The sequence below is a fragment of the Hippopotamus amphibius genome, chromosome 17 (genome assembly GCF_030028045.1).
Source record: "Hippopotamus amphibius kiboko isolate mHipAmp2 chromosome 17, mHipAmp2.hap2, whole genome shotgun sequence".
Taxonomy (NCBI): Eukaryota; Metazoa; Chordata; class Mammalia; order Artiodactyla; family Hippopotamidae; genus Hippopotamus; species Hippopotamus amphibius.
The window spans coordinates 49,589,277-49,608,383 of record NC_080202.1 but is presented as its reverse complement, the minus strand read 5'-3'; the positions used below and the strand labels follow the sequence as shown (position 1 = coordinate 49,608,383).

The window sequence follows — 19,107 nt, the reverse complement described above, 5'->3', positions numbered from 1 at the left end:
TTTATTCTTCTGCTCATGCAGCAGGTATTTTTTGAGCACCACTGTGTGCTCCGCGTTGTTCTAGGCACTAGACATGCAGTGGGGAATGTGTCGGGCACAGTTCCTGTTTTCAGTCATTCAGAGTTTGGTCCCTGCTGGAATCCTAAGGATGGGACAAGAGTATGGGGGAGATGGGTGTTATTGAATGGAAGGAAGGAGGGAGGAAAGAAAGATGCCAGGTGTTCACTGACTTCACATTTCTGGCCTCACTCACTAGCCTTTGGTTTGGGAATCACAGGGTAGACGTTTCCCGCCCTCCCGCTGGTATCCAATTGCTTCCAAAGCCCAGTTCCCACAGCACAGTGTCTCCATCGCACCAACCCCACCCCCACCCCACCCCCAATCCAGGACTGTTGTCCAGAAACCCAGCTTTCTTCAGGAGGAAGGAGGTGCAGTTTACTCACTTAGCACTCACATGTCTGAAAGATCCGCTGCCTTTCTGAATCAGAAGATAACGTGGTCATTCTTTTCCCACTGATAACTTTGTCATTCTTTTCCAACTGAAAACCATGACTCATCAATTGGTACAGCAGCGGGATGGCTTAAACATCAGGCTGTTTGTTCTGAACAGCCCAGTACAGGATTGGATTCAGACCGTAGAGAGGACGCTGTTGGGAATGGCTGAGAAGTCTCTAAGGAGAAGAGGTTTCTATTTACTGGTGGCTGGAGCGTTTCAGAAGCAGGGAAGCCAAGCCATCCATTTCTTCTTTTAACGTCAGTTTCATATAAGCCATTCTTTTGTTTTCTTTCTTGATCTCTGAAGGAAGTGAAATTGGACATATATAGAAGGCGAGCAACCAGAACAATTCCTTCTTGTGTGTTGGAACATTTAAGAAAGGACATCTGTGAAACCTGGGGACCATGGAAAGGACCTGGCCTCAGCTGGTTGGCACTGCAGACTTGATGGGTAAGATTGTTTCTTGTTGATTTTAGCCTTATTTGGTAAAAATGGAGCTTTTGAGGGCTAAGTTAATTATTACTGAGTCTATACGTAATCAGTTTTGCCTGAAACTCTTGGAACCAAAGACCTGAGATTGTTTGATCTGGTGAAAGACACAAGACTTAGAATAAGGAAACGAGAGAGTTCTGTCTCCTGAGCCTCAGTTTTCTTTGTGAAACCGGGATGATCAACCTTCTGTCACAGGATTGGTTTAGGAAGTAAATGAGATTAGAGAAGCTAGGAGTGCTGTGTCAGGATGAATCAGTACTTAGGGGGAGAGGTAGACTTCTCGGGGTTAGGAGTGGCCTAAAGGGCAGGCAGAAGTCACCTTTTCTGCTGAACTCCACCGGGGATGTTTGAAGAACCCTTTGGTAATGTGTCCCATGTTCTCTCCTTACTCTTTTTAGCCTAGGTCTCCTTGCAGCCACCTCTCTCTTTGGTTTGGTTTTTGGTGTCCGTGCAGAGTGTTCTGAGGACAGGAAGCGAAAGCAGTCCCATCGGAAGGTAGACGGGGGGTCTGGAGAGCGATGGAGTGCTGACCCAGCAGTCAGGAGGCCCAGAGCCCCAGTGTGGTTCCATGAGCAAGTTCTCGTGTCACAGACTGTCAGGCTTCTGCCTGTGAGCCGGGTTCCTGCCCCCTGAGGCATGATGGAGCAGACCCACGTAGGTGAGGTGCTTTGGCTTCTTGCAAAGAAAGGTGTGCCCTGAATTGTGGCCCAAACCCCGAAGCCTCAGTCCTCTTTGGTGAATTGTCACATGGCCGTTCTCCTCTGCGCTGTCGTCAGCCACGTTGTGCCTTTTCTGACACTTGGTTTTAGGGGACAGTTACATATCTCACCCTGCTCTGACCTCTCAGCGTCAGCTTGCTTTGGGTTTTTAGCAGACCCTTACTGGGCTGGAGCGCCCACTCACTAACAGGCCTCCCTCCCTCCCGTGAATATGATTTTCAGTTAATTAGTTAGTGAGGCCTTCATGGACCCAGGCTGTTATTCAGATTGTTGAGACCTAAGCCCTTCCTGGCCTGGCCTGTGGCTGGCTGGGGGAAGAGCAGTTTTGGAGCTTGAGGCCCTGTCTAGAAGAGGCAGGCCTGAGGGGAGGCCTTTGGCCTCTGGGATTGCTGAAGGGGATTGGAGGCCAGGGTCTTGGAGCCAGAGAACCTGGATTTGGCCTCCTGGGCTGCACCAGGTGGCCTGGAAGGAGCATTGTCCGAGGGACTGTCTGCAGCACGTGTCCCCTTGCCTGGGGCGCTGGTGGCCGGAGTGTGGAGGAGGGCCCTGAGAGTCCCTGGCAGGTGGGAGGGGGAATGAGGTGAGGGTGAGGCAGTGAGACAGGGCCTGCGGCCAGGGGCCCACGTTCTGGGGTGTGTCACGCCATGACCACAGCTGGCTCTGCAGGGGCCACCCTCTACACCCCTCCCTCCCTCTGCACGTCCTCACTTGGGGAGGTTGGCTCTGGATCCTGGTCACCCTCTGCCCACTCCAGAGGCCAGGGATTGAATCAGAGCATCTCCCACCGTTGAGGGCCACGCTGCCCCTCTCATTTCCAAGTGTCACACTCACATCCTCCTGTAAACCTTTCCTGCCAGACTGGCCTCCGTGTTCCACTGCCGCCTCTCACCTGGGCGCCCACCTGCAAAGCCCTCCTCCCAGGCCGCCCCTGCCCCCTTGCCCCTCCCTGCCTTCGTCCTAACCCACCCCCCCCTCTTCGGGAAGGGGGGGTGATCACACTCCTCCTGGAGTCTGGGGTGTTCCGTGGAGCTGGGGTTGCCGCTGTGCTGGCAACAGGTGGTGGAGTCGGCCACTGAACAGCCCTGGGATCTTGGGAATTTCGTTGACCTGGGTCAGCTTTTGTTTCTTATCTGTCAGACAGAGATCATAAAACACTCCCAGGGTGGTTATGAGGAATGAATGAGGCAGTCCTGTAAAGGGCACGGAACTCATTTCGTGTCTTGGTTTTATTAACTTCTTTGGGCCATGAGTTTTTGAGAGCAGTAACTTTTTGTTTTTGGTGTTTGGTGTCCGCTCATGCTTCGCTGTGTGGCCACTAGAGATCTGTTTCGGTGTGAGTGTGCCTGTCCAGTCGTGGTCTACACAGTGGCTGGGGTGGGGCCAGACCAGGCCGCAGCCCTCCCAGGCTCAGGCCCACCCCCACCCGCTCTGCGCCTCAGCCACCCCAGGAGAAGGGCAGCTGCCCCGAGAGCTTTCTCCATGTGCTGACGTCAGCTGCGGGCGCACCCTCATTTAGGCAGTGGCATTCTTTGCCTGTAGATGTGGGTGGCCACATCCACGAGGGCTAGAGAGACATTTATCCTTGGGAAATATCAGGCTCTGTGCTCAGCGTTTTGTACGGTCATAGTCTCCATATGTCCGACACGTGCTCCAGTGCGCCTCGCTGGTTCGTGGCAAATGGAGATCAGGACGCATGTTGTTCCCCTTTAGAGATGACCCTGTGCTGCTCAAGCTAGACCCTTGCAGCCCAAAGGAGAAGCAGCTTTGTGGCAAGAGAGCCCTTCCTTTTGCAGGCGTGTCACTTGTACGTTTTCCCGCTGAGCGGGCCGACCCTGGGCTGGGACAGGAGTCGGGACAGTTGCAGGGCCCAGGCCCTGAATGTGAATTGTGAGCCCCTGCTTCCTGGCCCCTGTGGGTTCTTGGCAGCTTCAGCTGCAGCATCCCCCTGGCAGCCTCAGCTCTGTATCTAAAGTAGCGTTTCATTCCCAGCTTTTCGTGCCAGCGTTTGGTGTGGAGTCAGGAGCCCTTTCTACCCACCCTTTGGGACAGACCCGCGCATGGCACACAGGGCTTCTCATCCCCACGAGATCCAGTCCCTCAGCCTTTTTTTTCCTTCCTTGCTTCCTTCCTTAAAACCCACTCTCAGTTTTTACTTTTGTACTGAAAGTCCTTTCAGTTGCAGTTTGAGTACGATGGGGGTGGGGTGTGGGGACAAGATCGGCTGGGGACAGTGATTGTTCATCTGGCCGTGTCTGTCCCTGCAGGTGTCATGTGATTCTCCTGGGGAGCTGCTGCTTGAGTGGAGATGCTCTCAGGGGTGGAAAATGGACTGGACCCCCGGGCTGCCATCCCGGTAGGTGACAGGCAGGATCAAGGGTGGGGGCAGGGGTGCCGGGGACAGCCATGTCACTGTTTTTTTCTCATTTTTGAAGTGAGTGAGCACTGCTCAGAAAGAGGGGCCTAGGGTTGAGAAAAAGTTATAGCAGAAGCAGGCTCTGAGGAGTTCCTGCCCTTTCTAGATCATCTTATTGGTGATAAAAATGGGGATTTACAAAAAACAACGGAGGTTGAATATAGGTTGCCTGAGGACCAAGGATTTCTCCAGAGAAGATATGCAGATGCCCAATAAGTACATACAAAGATGCTCAACATCATTAGACATTAGACAAAGGCAAATCAAAACCATAACGAGATACTTCTTCATACCCACTCGGATAGCTTTAATCAAAATGGCAGGCAATGATAAGTGTTGGTGGGGTTGTGGAGAAGTTGGAACCCTCATACTTTGCCGGTGGGAGTGGAAAATGGTACAGCCATTGTGGAAACCAGTTTGATAGTGCCTCAGAAAGTGAAACACAGAGTTGCATATGACCCAGCAATTCCACTGCTAGGTATATACCCAAGTGAATTGAAAGCATCACGTGAATGTTCATAGCGTTGTAGCCAAAAGGTGGAAACAACCCAAATATCTATTAATCGATGAATGGTTAAATAAAATGTGATATATCCATGCAGTGGAATATTATTTGGCAATAGAAAGGAATGAAGTCCTGATATATGCTGCGACATAGACAAACTTGAAAACATGCTAAGTGGAAGAAGTCAGACACAAAAGGCTGCATATTGTGTGATTCCATTTCTATGAAATGTCCAGAACAGGCAAATCCATAGAGACAGAAAGTAATCCGTGGTTGCCAGGGGTTGGGGGAGAGGGGAATAGTGAGTGACCACTAATGGGTACAGGGTTTCTTTCGGGGGCAATGAAGATGTTCTAAAATTAGATAGTGGAAATGCTTGCACAATTCTGTGAAGGTACTAAAAACCACAGAGCTATGTATTTTAATGAGTGAATTTTATGATATGCAAATTATGTCTCATTAAAGCTATTCTAAAAAAAGAACATTTAACTTTTCAGAGAACATTAACATGAATTGTTGGTTAAAATTAAAAATGAAACAGTGAAATATTTGTCCATAATCCTATCACCTAATAATTCAAACCAGTTTTTCTCCAGTCCCTTCCAATCGTTTTCCAAACCCTTAGGTAATTTGGACATATGTGCTTGTATTATGATAGAACGATCTTAACTCTGTATTTCCAAAGGACTATGTATATTTTATAATTTATTCATTTAGCCAGCATTTACTGAGTACATGTGCCAGGAACCAGGCCCAGTGTTGAGGGCCCAAGGATGGATAAAAAAACTAGTCCTGCCCTCAAAGAGTAATCCCCCCAGTGCTGTAAATCACGAAGTATTATTTCCACTTAACAGATGAGGAAATTGAGGCTCAGAGAGATTAAGTGAAATATCTCAAGTGACCCAGCTGGTGACTGACAGCTGAGAGGAAACCCAGGCTCTGACTGCCAGGTCTGGGATCTTCATGTGGACCAGGCTCCTGTTTCTGGGGATTTTATTGCTCTAAAGCAGCACTTTTGACTCTTCACTTATTGACTCTCTGTGGAATGTTGGTCATGTGATTAAGGTGGGACGCCTTACCCCTGCCTTAGGTGGATTACCCAAGCTCGAATAGCTGTAACTGATGGAGCCAGTATTGAAACACAGGTTTATATGGCTATCCGTTCACTGAAGTTTGGTTTAAAAAACAAACACACAGGGAATTCCCTGGCGGTCCAGTGGTTAGGACTCCATGCTTTCACTGCCAGGGCCCGTGTTCAGTCCCTGGTTGGGGAACTAAGATCCCGCAAGCTGCATGGCCAATAAATAAATAAACAGATAAACAAACAAACACATTTAAAAAACACTTCTCGGTCCAGTTTTCCTCTTCTTCCCTCTACTTTCTCTATCTTCTACCATTAGCCTGTAGTAGTTTTGCTACATAGATACGTATACATGTGCATGCATGTGAACCCTTGTGTTTGGTAACAAGCAGAGTTACATTGCAAGGGTCGCCACAGGAGCCTCTAAAGGCCTGTGTTGTGTCTGGTGCCACCCAGGTCATCAAGAAGAAGCTAGTGGGCTCCGTGAAGGCTCTGCAGAAGCAGTACGTGTCCTTGCACACGGTGGTCACGAGCGAAGACGGAGATGCCAACAGCATGTGCAGCGCCCTGGAGGCCGTCTTCCTCCACGGCCTGCACGCCAAGCACATCCGAGCCAAGGCCGGAGGGAAAGGAAGAAAAGCACCCACCGGAAGCCTCTGCCTCAGCCTGTCTTCTGGCCCCTCCTGAAAGCCATCACCCACAAGTGAGAGCCGCTGGAGGCGGGGATGGGCAGGGGCTTCACGTCAGGGAGGAGCTTCAGAGTGTGGGACGCTGAACGGGAGCCTTCTTTTTACCCCCCTCTGGCAAATTCAGTAGTTGCAGCAGAGGTTGTGTGGCCCGCAAAGCCTAAAATCTTTACTGTCTGGGCCTTTCCGGAAGTCTGTTGCCCCTGCCTTAGGATGTTTGCACATCTGTGTGCTAAGTATCATACTTGTAACAAGGTAGGGTTTGGGGGGTTTTTTTGTTTTTTTTTTTTTTTAAGAAGAGTGGCATCCAGCTGGAGCATCTGAATATGCGCCCTGACACACTTGTCTTGCCAGCCCTGCCCTGAACCGCCTGGGCTTTGGAGCGAGCAGCTGGCACTGTGCCTCTCGAGGCTATTAAATGCCACCTCCTGCCCAAAGGTGCCTTGTCAGTCTCTGATCTTCCTTCCCATTCCTACTGCCACTGCCCTGTCTCAGGCTCTTACCTCATTCTGGGGTGGCAGTGCCTTTCTAATTGTCCCCCTTATCTCATTCCGTCTTTCCTTTGGTGAGTCAGCCAACGTTTACTGAGCTTACGCTGACCGGAGCTCCATCGCTGGGTTCTGCAAGAGTCCAGTCCACACTCCCGTGGAGGAGAGGTACACAGGGACGGTGGTAGTGAGACAAGGGGCACTTACATCAGAGCAAGGCACTCGGGAGCTGAGTTTGGTACAGGTGGGGTCGGCTTGGGTTGGAGCACCCCACCCTGAAGTCTGTGTGGATGCGGGCACGTCGATTTCCTGAGCAAAGCCCTGTAGCCCACAGGCTCCCACATGCCAGCCTGGGGTCTGATTCACTTGGCTGGAGCCCCAGAACCTGTATCCTGGCCTAGTTCCCCAGGTGATCCCGATGCACAGCCAGGTGTGGGGGCCATCACCCCACTTTGCCTCCCCTGTTTGATACTCAAGGCCCTGCGTCACCTGGCTTTGCAACCCAATCGCCCACTCTTCCTCCCCGTGCTGTAATTGGAGCACTCCCCACTCCGGTTACAGTCTGTTGCTTTCCTACCCTTTATGCTTTTTTCTCCATCAGTCCCTTGTGCCTCGAAGGCTCTCCTTCCATCTTTGCCTCTTCCAATCCCTCAAGGCCCAGCTCAGATACTACCCTTTCTATGGCATTTTTCTTACTCCAACCCAGAGATGATTGCCTGGTCCCCACCCCAGCTCTGCTACAACAGGGCTCACCTCAACATGTCCTTGAAAGGCGGTTTCCTGGACCAAGGGTGGGGACCATGTCTTTACCCTGTGTCTTCACAGCTCCGAGGACCTTGCCCTTAGGGGCTCAGCAGACATGTCCTGGATGAACAGGTGATGTCAGGGGCCCGATGGGTAGTTGTCATGAAAATAGCAACCATCCTTCAGGACACTCACCTAAAAAAGTTGGGGGTTAGAGCTGAATCTTTCTAAATTCCCCTTGGAACACAAGAATTTTTCATGCCGGTGTATATTTGCAGTCGCCATTATTGGCTCTTGCTAACCAGTGGATAAAATGACCTCTCAGTGACTTGCAGTCATTTTTTGTTCTCCACTTTCCCAGACATCATCTCAGAATTGGAGCACCTGATCTTCGTGAGCACGGATGTGGGCCGCTGCCGGGCCTGGCTGCGGCTGGCCCTCAACGACGGCCTGATGGAGTGCTACCTGAAGCTGCTGTTGCAGGAGCAGGCCCGCCTGTGCGAGTACTACCAGCCCACAGCCCTGCTCCATGACGCCGAGGACGGCGAGTTCCTCCTGAGCTTCCTGCAGGGCCTGACATCCCTGTCCTTCGAGCTCTCCTACAAGTCTGCCATCCTAAATGAGTGGACCCTGACCCCGCTGGTCCTCTCTGGGCTCTGCCCGCTCTCGGAGCTCGATGTCCTCACTACCTCTGGCACAGGACTACAGCGGAAGGAGTCTCTGGATTCCATCTCCCATTCCTCAGGCTCGGAGGACATCGAGGTCCAGCACTCGGGCCATAAGATCCAGCGGAACAGGCAGCTCACGGCCTCCTCCCTCAGCCTGGACATGGCCCGTTCATCCCAGCTCTCCTGCAGCCTCAACTCTGACAGCTGCCTCCTCCAAGAGAATGGCTCCAAGAGTCCAGACCGTTCCGAGGAGCCCATGTCCTGCGACTCAGACCTGGGGACGGCAAATGCCGAAGATTCGGACCCGTCTCTGCAAGAGTGAGTGCCCCTCCCCCACCCCTTCCCGCTCGCTCCTTCCTTCCTTCTTCTCTTCCTCTTGCCCTCTCTCCCTGGAGCTCAGTGTGATTGCCTGTCACTGAGCACAGAACTCTGTTAGGGCATAAGTCAGACCAAGGGGCCAGGGGCTGGAGTTTCTGGGAGCTGTACCTGGAGGCCAACGGGGGCCCGTGGGGAGAAGGCATAAAATGTATTTCGACGGGGCTCAGAGGTGGTTCCAGTCCCAGCTCTGTTCTGAGTGCCGTGTGACAAGTCATTTAATCTGTCTGAGATTTAGTGTCAAATATTATTCTTGTCTTCGTTCAGAGAGAAGGAAGCTTATAGCTCAGAGCTCTACGTGCAGCTTCCAAAAAGCACAGTGCAGCACAGTGCAGAAGGGTGCTCTTCTGGGGACACAGAACCTGAGTGATGCCCGGATAGGGCAGGCAAATGGGCACACAGAGTGTGTGGAGGAGGAGGACATGCAGTGACGAACTTGACTGGAGAAGGGAGCCTGGGTAGAGCCTTCCTTCCTTCAGGCTTTTTAACGTTAATTTTTGAATAATCTATTTTTATGGTTAAAAAAATCTAAAATGTATACAGTGAAAAGTCTTTCCCACCCCTGTAACCATAATTATTAATTTCTTGCATATTTTCCCAAGGTTTCTAAATGCATCTGTAACAAATGTAAATATGCAGATTTAAATTTTTCTCTTATTTCTTTGTTTTTAATCAACGTATAGTTGATTTACAGTGTTGTGTTAATTTCAGGTGTATAGCACGGTGATTCAATTATTTATGTATATATAATATGTTATATATATAATATATATAGATGAGTATATATAACATATATATAAAATGTTTTCAGAATCTTTTCCCTTAGAGGTTTTTATCTTTCTTATTTCTTAGTCTCCCACTTCTTTCCACAAAAGCTAGCGTAAATTTTAAATACACCATTCTATACCTTGTTTAGGAGATCTTTTCATATCAGAGCTTCCTCTTTTTTTTTTTTTTTCTATTACAGGTTTTTCCATTGTATAAATGTACCTTAGTTTATTGAATCAGCCCTGAGTTTAATGGACACTGGAGTTCAGGGTTTCCATAAATAACCTATGTGTGTGGTCCTTTAGGTCCACACAAGCTATCCCTATTCAGTAAATTCCCAGAAGCAAAATTGCTGAGCCAAGGGATCAATTAATTTGTGATTTCCACAGATATTGCCTATTTTCACTCCATTAGGGGTGTGCCTGTGTCCTCTCAGCCTCATCGACAGAAGGTGTTATCAAACTTTTGGATATGTGTTCATCTCATAGGTAAAAAATGGTAGCCGTTTAGGAAGCATCTCCTCCAGGAGGACCCGTGTTCCATCAGCTGTGTTTAGGACCTTCTTTCCTCTCCTGCTGTTTCCCGCCCTTCCCCCCACCTTGGTTCAGGTCTTTATAGGGCTCCCGCCTCGTGTGGGAGTCACACCAGGATTGGGTGTCATGGACGGGCCCTGGAGCAGATCTGGTTTCCAGCCCCATTCCGCCACCTGCAAGCCCAGTAATGTCCTGTACATTGCTAACTCTTTTTGAGGTTCTGTTTCTTCATCTTTTTTTTTTTAATTTTTATTGAAGTATAGCTGGTTTCCAATGTTGTTTTAGTTTCTGCTAAGTGATTCAGTTATACATATACATATATCCACTGAATTTTACATTCTTTTCTCGTATAGGTCATTGCAGAGTATTGAGTAGAGTTCCCTGTGCCTACACTAGGCCCTTATTAGTTATCTATTTTTTTGTTTCTTCGTCTTTACAATGGAAATCCCCTTGTAGGGCTGTTTGAGAATCAAGTGAGATGTCCATGAGTGAGTTGCACACATAAGCATGTCTGGTAGGCCCCAGAAACGGCTTCTGAACATCGAGCACATCAGGTAGAATTTTCACATGTCAAACGGAAAGATTAGATATAACGTGCTGGGAAGGAGCAGCCCCTCCCCAGAGATGGCTGGGCCCGTGGCGTGACTGAGGCTCAGTCACCTGTCTTAGCCCTTGGTTGTCTCTCTGTCCTCCCGCAGACCAGCCAGCCTTCTCTTTGTCATGTGCCTTGCCTTTACCTTTCCTGCGTCTTGTGATTGGAAAATCCAAGCTTAAGGTGGTTGAATCAGTGACCATCCACCCTGTGTGGGAAGTGTTGTCCTGGGTGTTCCAGGGGAACTCAAGGGAAGAGATCAGGATGTACAGAGCAACACTGGACAGTGACGTGAGGAATCAGCAGACACCACACCACACCACACACACACACACACACGTGCACACACACAAGCACACAACCAGCACTATCATTCTTAGAGCTGGGCTGGAAGTTCATCTTCGTCTTAGAGCATCCACAGAGACCAGCATTTCTTAGACTGTCTTAAATACTCTACCCTTAAGGTAAAGATTCTCAAACACTTGAGTTCGCTTAAGTTATCATGTTACTTAAATGTATATAACTTAAAATTAGGCATAAACACGTTGTGCTTAAAATTCTTAATTGTAAAATCAAAACATCTGCAAATTGGGAGTTCCCAGGCCGTCCAGTGGTTAGGACTTGGCTCTTTCACTGCCAGGGCCCAGGTTCAATCCCTGGTCTGGGAACTAAGATTCCGCAAGCGGTGCGGTGCAGCCAAAAAATAAAAATCTACAAATCAGATATGAAGTGCAAAACCCATAACATTCCAAATGAAACTTATTCATGTTTTGCAGAAACCAGATTACAGTTTTGCCTTGTGAAGAGAGGATTAACTGCCCCGCACAGCTTCTTCTGTGTTCGTTGGGTCTGAATTACACTGATCACTGGGAAGCATAGGTACAGTCTAGTGGTAGAGAGTGTGGACTCAGGAGCCAGACTGCCTGAGTCCTCCTCAACCAGCTTTGCCATCTCGGGCAAGTCACTCAACCTTTCTGACCTTGATGTCCTCATCTGTAAAGTGGGGATAAAATGCTTCCAAGGAGGGCGTTTCAGAGGAAGGCCGGGGGGATGAAATGAGCTTAGACCTGTCAGGTGCTTAGAGCAGCGTCTGACACAGTGTGCACGTTCACCAGGCGGTGGTGTCATTTTACTGCTGGGTACCTGTGACACCTGTTCTACTGCTTGTCCCCCTGTGCACTGCTGCAAAACCTTGCTTAGTAATATTTGTCGGAGGTCATTGTCCTGAGGCCTTCCCTCGGGGGAAAGGATTCTTAGCACGTGCAGCCCACCTCTGTGCTTGTATTCGTGGCTGTTGCTGGCGAATAGTCCTGTGTCTCACCAGCACAATAGTCCACGTGTTCAGGAGAACCCCAGGCTCAGGCTCACTTGTCGGGAGGACTTTATAAGGCGGCCATTCAGATTCTCCAGGCCATGCTTTTTATTTACTTACACATAAATATTTATAATACATGTATTTTCCCCGTTGTTCTCTAAATGAAAGCACAGGTTTGTTTTTTTAATTAATTAATTTTATTTATTGGCTGTGCTGGGTCTCTGTTGCTGTGCGTGGGCTTTTCTCTAGTTGCAGCAAGTGGAGGTTACTCTTTGTTGTGGTGCGCAGGCTTCTCATTGCGGTGGCTTCTCTTGCTGCGGAGCACGGGTTCTAGGTGTGCGAGCTTCAGTAGTTGTGGCACGTGGGCTCAATAGTTGTGGCTCGCAGGCTCAAGAGCACAGGCTTAGTAGTTGCCGCACACGGGCTTAGTAGCTCCGAGGCATGTGGGATCTTACTGGACCAGGGCTTGAACCTGTGTCCCCTGTATTGGCAGGCGGATTCTTAACCACTGAGCCACCAGGGAAGTTCTTGTATATCTTCTTTGGAGTCATGTCTATTCAAATCCTTTCCTATTTTTAAATTGGGTTATTTATTTATTATTGCATTGTAAGAGCTCTGTATATTCTGGGTACTAGACTCTTATCAGATATATGATAATATTTGTATATTTTATATGCAAATATTTTTATTAGTTATATTTTTTATTAGTCGCTTATACATTAGATGTCATATCTAAGAAATGATTGCCTGATCCAAAGACATGAAGCTTTACACCTGTTTCCTTCTAAGAGTTTTATAGTTTTAGCTCTTACCTTTAGGTCTCTGATCCATTTGGGGTTAATTTTTTTCTATGATGTGAGATAGGAGTCCAACTTCATTCTTTTGCATGAAACTATTCACTGATCCCAGCACCATCTGTTGAAAAGACTATTCTTTCCCCATTGAAATGTCTCGGCACCTGTGTTGAAAATCAGTTGCCCAGAAGTGCATGGGTTGGTCACCTCTCCTTGTCTAGAATGTCTTAAAATGTTGTTTGAGGTTATGATGGTGTAAATAAGAGCAGTGCTCACCTAGAAGATGAAAACTTGAGTTCTAAAATCCTTGTTTCCATTCAGCCACATTAAGGGGAGTTTGGTGTGTCTTCTACACCCCGTCTAAGCCGTTAGGGCAGATGTGTGTGATCTCTTGAGCTCCAGACAGCTTTCTTGCCACCAGAACCTACATTTGTCCCTGACGTCCTCACTGGATTCATAAGCAGAGGTGGAGGCAGCAGATAGGTTTAATTCAGAAGCACAACTTGGAAGCCTCGGGAGAGGGAGGGAGGAGCAGCCACTAGCCAGTGCACATTCCGGAAGACCCAGAAGTATGTGTGTGTGTGTGTGTGTGTGTGTGTGTGTGTGTGTACAAAGGCAGTGACACTGGCTCCCTGGGCCCAGATGCACCCCTGAGGGGCAGGAAGTGCCAGTCCCGTCAGGAACACATCCTGTTCTGGGAACAAAGCGGGTCCTCCCTTCGCCCAAGCCTGTGTCCCAAGGCGTGGAGTCTTGGAGCCCAGCTCTGAGACATGCGTTCACCAGGGCACTGCCGAGGTAGGCTTGGGGCAGGGACGGGTTTGTTTGGCTGCGCAGACTCCCCAGGCCCGGCGAGCCTGTTCAGAGGGTAAAAGGCAATCCGTTCGAGTCCTTTCCTCTGCTTTGTGAGCTTAGTCACCTGAGATCCTGGGCTGCACAACTCACCTGTCCACCCAGCCTGCCCGAGTCCCCGCTGGGGAGCCACGTTGGTGGGCGTGTGTGTGCGTGGGAGCTGGGAGCGCAGTGATGATTAAGGGGGTGAGGGTTGTTTTGTTTTGTTTTATTCAATCATAAAACAGCAGTTTTCCACTTAGCCTTGGGCACTCCAGCTGACAACCCTGTCACACAGGTTTCTTTGTTTAAAAACGTCCAGGGTGTTGTCGGAATTCAGCAAAGCCCAGGTGAACTCTGTGCCCACCGAGGGACTGAGCCCAGAAACGGAGGTTCCCGTGCTGCAGGCCTCGCTCACCCTCCACGGCCTGGACACCAGCACACCCCCGCCCTTTGAGGTACCTGCGGAGCCCCGCCCTGCCCAAGCATCCCCTGGGACCCGAGATGGGGCCCACACGGGGGAGCCTCTTTCCCAGGCGCCTGGCCCTGGGGGCTGGCTGAAGCTGGGCATGGCCCAGGCTGTCCCTTCGGGGAGCACTTCAGGCCAGCAGCCTCCTAGTCCTGTGAGAGAGGCAGCCAGAGCAGTTGGCCAAGGAAGTGGCCAGCGGAAGCCCCTGGAGGATGACAGACCTCAGCTGAGCCTTGTGGTTCCCTCACCCACCAGTCCGGTGAGTGGTCCAAGCTGGGTTGTTTTGGCGGGGGATGATGGTGGTGGGGGCGGAGTGTTGGTGAATGTCTCAGAGCCAGTGCAGGGTTTCCCCAGCTAGTGACCCCGAGTGGTCCCTGCCTTCTCCCACTGAGCCCCGCGCCCTGCAGCGTTTGGTATTAATAGCATCGTGGTGAGGGAGCTAATGTTCCTTGGGGTGTGAGTGGTGGATGTGAGCCAGGCTCTGCACCCTCACTTCCCACGGGTGTCTCCTGTTATCTGCACATCGACCCTGTGGTGAAGATAATTCTCACCCAACCTCGGAGTCTCTGCTCTTAACCACTGCCACTTACCAGCTTACGCCCGTGGGCGAGGCACTTCACCTCACTGAGCTTTGGTTTCCTCCTCAGTACTTGTTATTATTAAATAAACATTGTCCTAAAACACCGGGCTTTAAAAATACTCATTCTGCAACACGAACCAGATCTCGAACCGCACCGTCCACTTGGGCAGCCACTAGCCACACGTGGCTCTTGAGCACTTAAAACGTGGCTCATCCAAATTGAGATAAGCTGTGTAAAATAAACACTGGATTTTGAAGACTTGGTAGGAAAAACAGAATGTAAAATGTCTCATTCATAATTTGTTTATTGATCACATTAAAATGAAAACATTTAAAATATGTATTTTATTTATTTTTTACAAAAAATATTTATTTATTTGGTTGTGCCAGGTCTTAGTTGCGGCAGGTGGGCTCCTTAGTTGCGACTCCAGGGCTCCTTATTTGTGGCGTGCAAACTCTTAGTTGTGTATGCATGTGGGATCTAGTTCCCTGACCAGGGATCGAGTCCAGGCCCCCTGCATTGGGAGCACAGAGACTTATCCACTGCACCACCAAGGAAGTCCCTAAATATGTATTTTAAATAAAAATATACTATTAAAATTAATATCACCTGTTTTTTAAACTTTTTTTAATGTGGCTACTAGAACATTTAAGGTGACCTGTGAGGCGCGCATTGTATTTCTGTGGGACAGTGCTGTTCTAGAATAAGCCAGTCCAGTGTGTTGATGACCCGAGAAAGCCAGCCCTGGGACTGTCCTGGAGAGAGACCCCGAGGGTAGAGGCTGGAACTGTGGGCCCAGGGAAGCAGTAGTCAAGCTGTGAACGCAAGCTCTTGTGCCATTTCACAGTTGTTGGTGGATCTCGAAAAGCAGAAGTAGGAATTGGAGTGCATGTGCACACAGGGCACGCACAACCCAGAGTTCATCCCAGCTACTGTCTGGGGCTTGTGTTGGGGATGTAGTCTTGCTCTTTCAGCTCCATCCACACGTGTCTATCCTTCCAGATCCTATAACTCAGGATGGGCCAGACGAGAAGAGGCACACCCACCCACTCTCTTAACAGCTTTATTGTGGATTCACATAGCATACTATCCACCTAATTAAAGTGTATAATTCGGTTTTTTTAGTATGTGTTCATAGAGTTGTGCAACCATCACCACAGTCTGATTTGAAAACATTTTCATCTCCCATGAAAGAAACTCCCCACCCATTAGCAACCACTCCTGTCCCTTTCCCCTCCTGCCTCACCCCCCTCAACCCCTAGCAACCACTAATCTACTTTGTCTATAGATTTGCCTGCTCTGGACATTGTACATAAATGGAATCATATAATGTGTCACATTTGTGATAGGCTTCTTTCAATTAGCAAAATGTTTTTAAGGTTCATCCATGTTGTGGCCCCTATCAGTACTTCATTCATTCTTTTTTTTTTTTTTTTTGCTGAGTATATGGATGTATCACAATTTATTTATCAATTCATGAGTGAATGAACATTGGCATTTTTCCTACTTTTTGACTGTTACGAATAATGCTACTGTGAACATTCATGTGTAATTTTTTGCTTGGACATATGTTTTAACTTCTTCGGATGCATACCTTGAAGTAGAATTTTGGGATCATATGGTAACTCTGTATTTAACCTTTTGAGGACCTGCCAAACTGTTTTCCAAAAGCAACTGCCTTGTTTTATATTTCAACCAGCAGCGTATTCCTCTACATCCTTGCCAACAGTTCTTACTGTCTGTTTTGTTTTTGTTTTTATTGTAGCCATCCTAGTGGGGGACAAGAGGTATCTTATTATGGTTTTGATTTGCATTTCCCTGGTGACTAATAACGTTGAGCATCTTTTCATGTGCTTATTGCCATTTGTGTATTTTCTTTGGAGAAATGTCTATTCAAAACATTTCCCCATTCTTAAATTGGGTTATTTAATGTTGAGTTATAGTTCTTTATATATTCTGGACACTAGACCCTTATTAGAGAAATGATTTGCAGATTTTTCTTCCATTCTGTGGCTTGTCTTTTCACTTTCTTGATGGCATCATTTGAAACATAAAAGTTTTAAATTTTGAGGTAGTCTGTTTTTTCTCTTGTTGCTTGTACTTTTGGTGTCAAATCTAAGTACTCATTCCTAACCTAAGGTCTTGAAGATTTACTCCCATGTGTTCTAAAAAGTTTATGGTTTCATCCCTTACATTTAAGTCTATAATCCAACTTCACTTTTTTGCATGTGGTTATACAGTCAGACGAGCACCATTTGTTGGAAAGACTATTATTTCCCCATTGAATTGTCCCACTTTCTCCTTTAACATTTTTTTTGAGGAATGATGTGTTTAAAGTACCCAGGTCCTCAGTGTATACCTCAGTGAGTAATTATATATCACATACACTCCGTAACCACCATCCAGATCAAGATATAGAACATCTCCAGCCACCAGAAGGCTCCCTCGTGCCTTCTCCCACTCACTGCCTCCCTCCAGAGGAAACCACTAATCTGACTTCCAGTCCTTAAAGTTTTTCCTGTTGTTGAACTTCATATAGATGGAATCATAGAGTGTGTACTCTTTTACTTCTTTCACTGACCATTATGTCTGTGAGATAGCCTGAGGCTCTAGTTTGTTGTTTTCCATTGTTCTGTAGTATTCCAGTGTAAGAAGATATCACAGCGTAATTATCCATTCTCCTGTAAACAGACATTTGGGTTGTTTTCAGGTTTGGGCTGTTATGTAGAAAGCAGCTATGAGCATTCTTGTACTTGCCTTTCGGTGAACCTGTGTACTCATCTCTGGGTGTACATCTAAGAATGGAATTGCTAGGTCACTGAGTCGGCATACGTTTAGCTCTAGTAGATACTGCCAAAGGACTTGTGCTGACTTATACTCACAGTAGCAATATATGAGCATTTCCATCGCTCTTCTGGGATGAAGAATACCATTGTCAATGGCATTGTCAATCTTTTACATTTTGGCCACTCTAGTAGGTGTGTAGTGCTATCTCACTGTGGTTTTAATTTGCATTTCTCTGATGACTAATGATATTGATACCTTTGCATTTGCTTTTTGGAAGCATCCTTTAAAGTCACTGTCTCATTCGTAAATTGAATGGTATGTGTTTTCCTTGTTGATTTGCTAGGGGCTCTTTGTATGCTGTACATGTGTCTTTTATTGGAGAAAAATATATGCATATAGCAAATATATTCTTACAGGCTATGCTGGCCTTTTAAATCTCTTAATGGTATCTTTTGTTGAACAGAAGTTCTTAATTTTAAAAAAATATTTATTTATTTATTTACTTAGGCTGCGCCAGGTCTTAGTTGCAGCATGCGGGATCTTCATTGTGGCACACAGGATTTTTAGTTGCAGCACGTGGGCGTCTTAGTTGTGGCATATGGGCTTGGGTGTCCATTGATGAATGGGTATACAAAAGGCGGTACATCCGCGGTACATCCACACATTGGCATATCATTTGGTAATAAAAAGGAACAAAGTACTGATACTTACCACAACCTCGAAAACATTATGCTAAGGGAAAGTAGCCCATTTCAAAAGACCACATAAGCCTTCATTTATACGTGTCCAAAATAGGCAAATCTGTAGAAACAGAAAGTAGATTATTGGTTGCCTAGACCTGGGGCGGTCGAGGGGAAACAGGGAGTGACTGCTGATGGGTACGAGGTTTCCTTATGGAACAATGAAAATGTTCTAAACCATGTGGTGGTGGTCATACAGGTCTGTGAATATGCGGAAACGATTGAATTACACACTTTAAATGAGTTGGTTTTATGGTATGTGAATCATGTCTCAATAAAGATGTTTTTAAAAACAACCTGCCTTTACTTCTTTCCCAATAGATAAACACAAACTGGATCTCAGAAGATGACTTCTACCGGCCTCCCCGGGAACAGCCCGTGGAGAGTCCTTCCGATGCCTCTGTAGGTTCTCCCAGAGGGACTCCAGAGTCAAGGCCTGGTCTCCTCACGCAAGGACCAAGAAGAAGCTGTTCCTTGGAGGCCTTGGACAAAGCTTGCGTGCCTTCCCCAGGAAGCAGGAGAGGCGAGGCCACCCTGGCACCAGAGCATAATGACTTCAGGGTGGTGCATCGCAGGCAGATGGGTAGGTGACTCTGCGGGCTTCCGGGTGCCACAGTACCTGTGGGCAGTGCCTTTCAGAAAGCAGTTCAGAAGTCCTCTTTACCAGTTGGGCGGTGTCTTCTCCCAAGAAAAACCTCATCCCCTAAATGTAATAAGGAGCACCCTTGCTGAGTAATTCAGGAAAGCATTTTAGGAAAAGTAGTATATTTTCTCGTAAAAAAAATTTTTTTTTCTAATTATTTATTTAGGCTGGGCTGGGTCTTAGATGCAGCACGTGAACTCTTAGTTGCGGCATGTGAACTCTTAGTTGCAGCAGGCAAGCAGGATCTAGTTCCCCAACGAGGGATCGAACCTGGGCGTCCTGCATTGGGAGCGTGGCATCTTACCCACTGGACCACCAGAGAAGTCCCTCTCATAAAAATCTTAATAAAATAATGGTCAAAACTCCCTACAGAGTACACAAATACTGTTT

The 19,107-nt window shown here is 47.8% G+C and overlaps 1 protein-coding gene across 1 annotated transcript in view; it reads left to right on the top strand.

Moving 5' to 3' along the window:
- The first annotated feature begins 817 nt into the window (after positions 1-817).
- LOC130840736 (pleckstrin homology domain-containing family M member 1-like) overlaps positions 818-19,107 on the top strand; it is a 31,652-nt gene continuing 13,362 nt past the window's right edge. The window contains 9 exon segments of the mRNA XM_057716519.1: positions 818-946; positions 1,387-1,646; positions 3,972-4,060; positions 6,163-6,331; positions 6,334-6,409; positions 7,311-7,312; positions 7,986-8,610; positions 13,820-14,225; positions 18,396-18,657. Coding sequence (XP_057572502.1) covers positions 4,013-4,060; positions 6,163-6,331; positions 6,334-6,409; positions 7,311-7,312; positions 7,986-8,610; positions 13,820-14,225; positions 18,396-18,657 — 1,588 coding nt within the window. The 5' untranslated portion in view covers positions 818-946; positions 1,387-1,646; positions 3,972-4,012.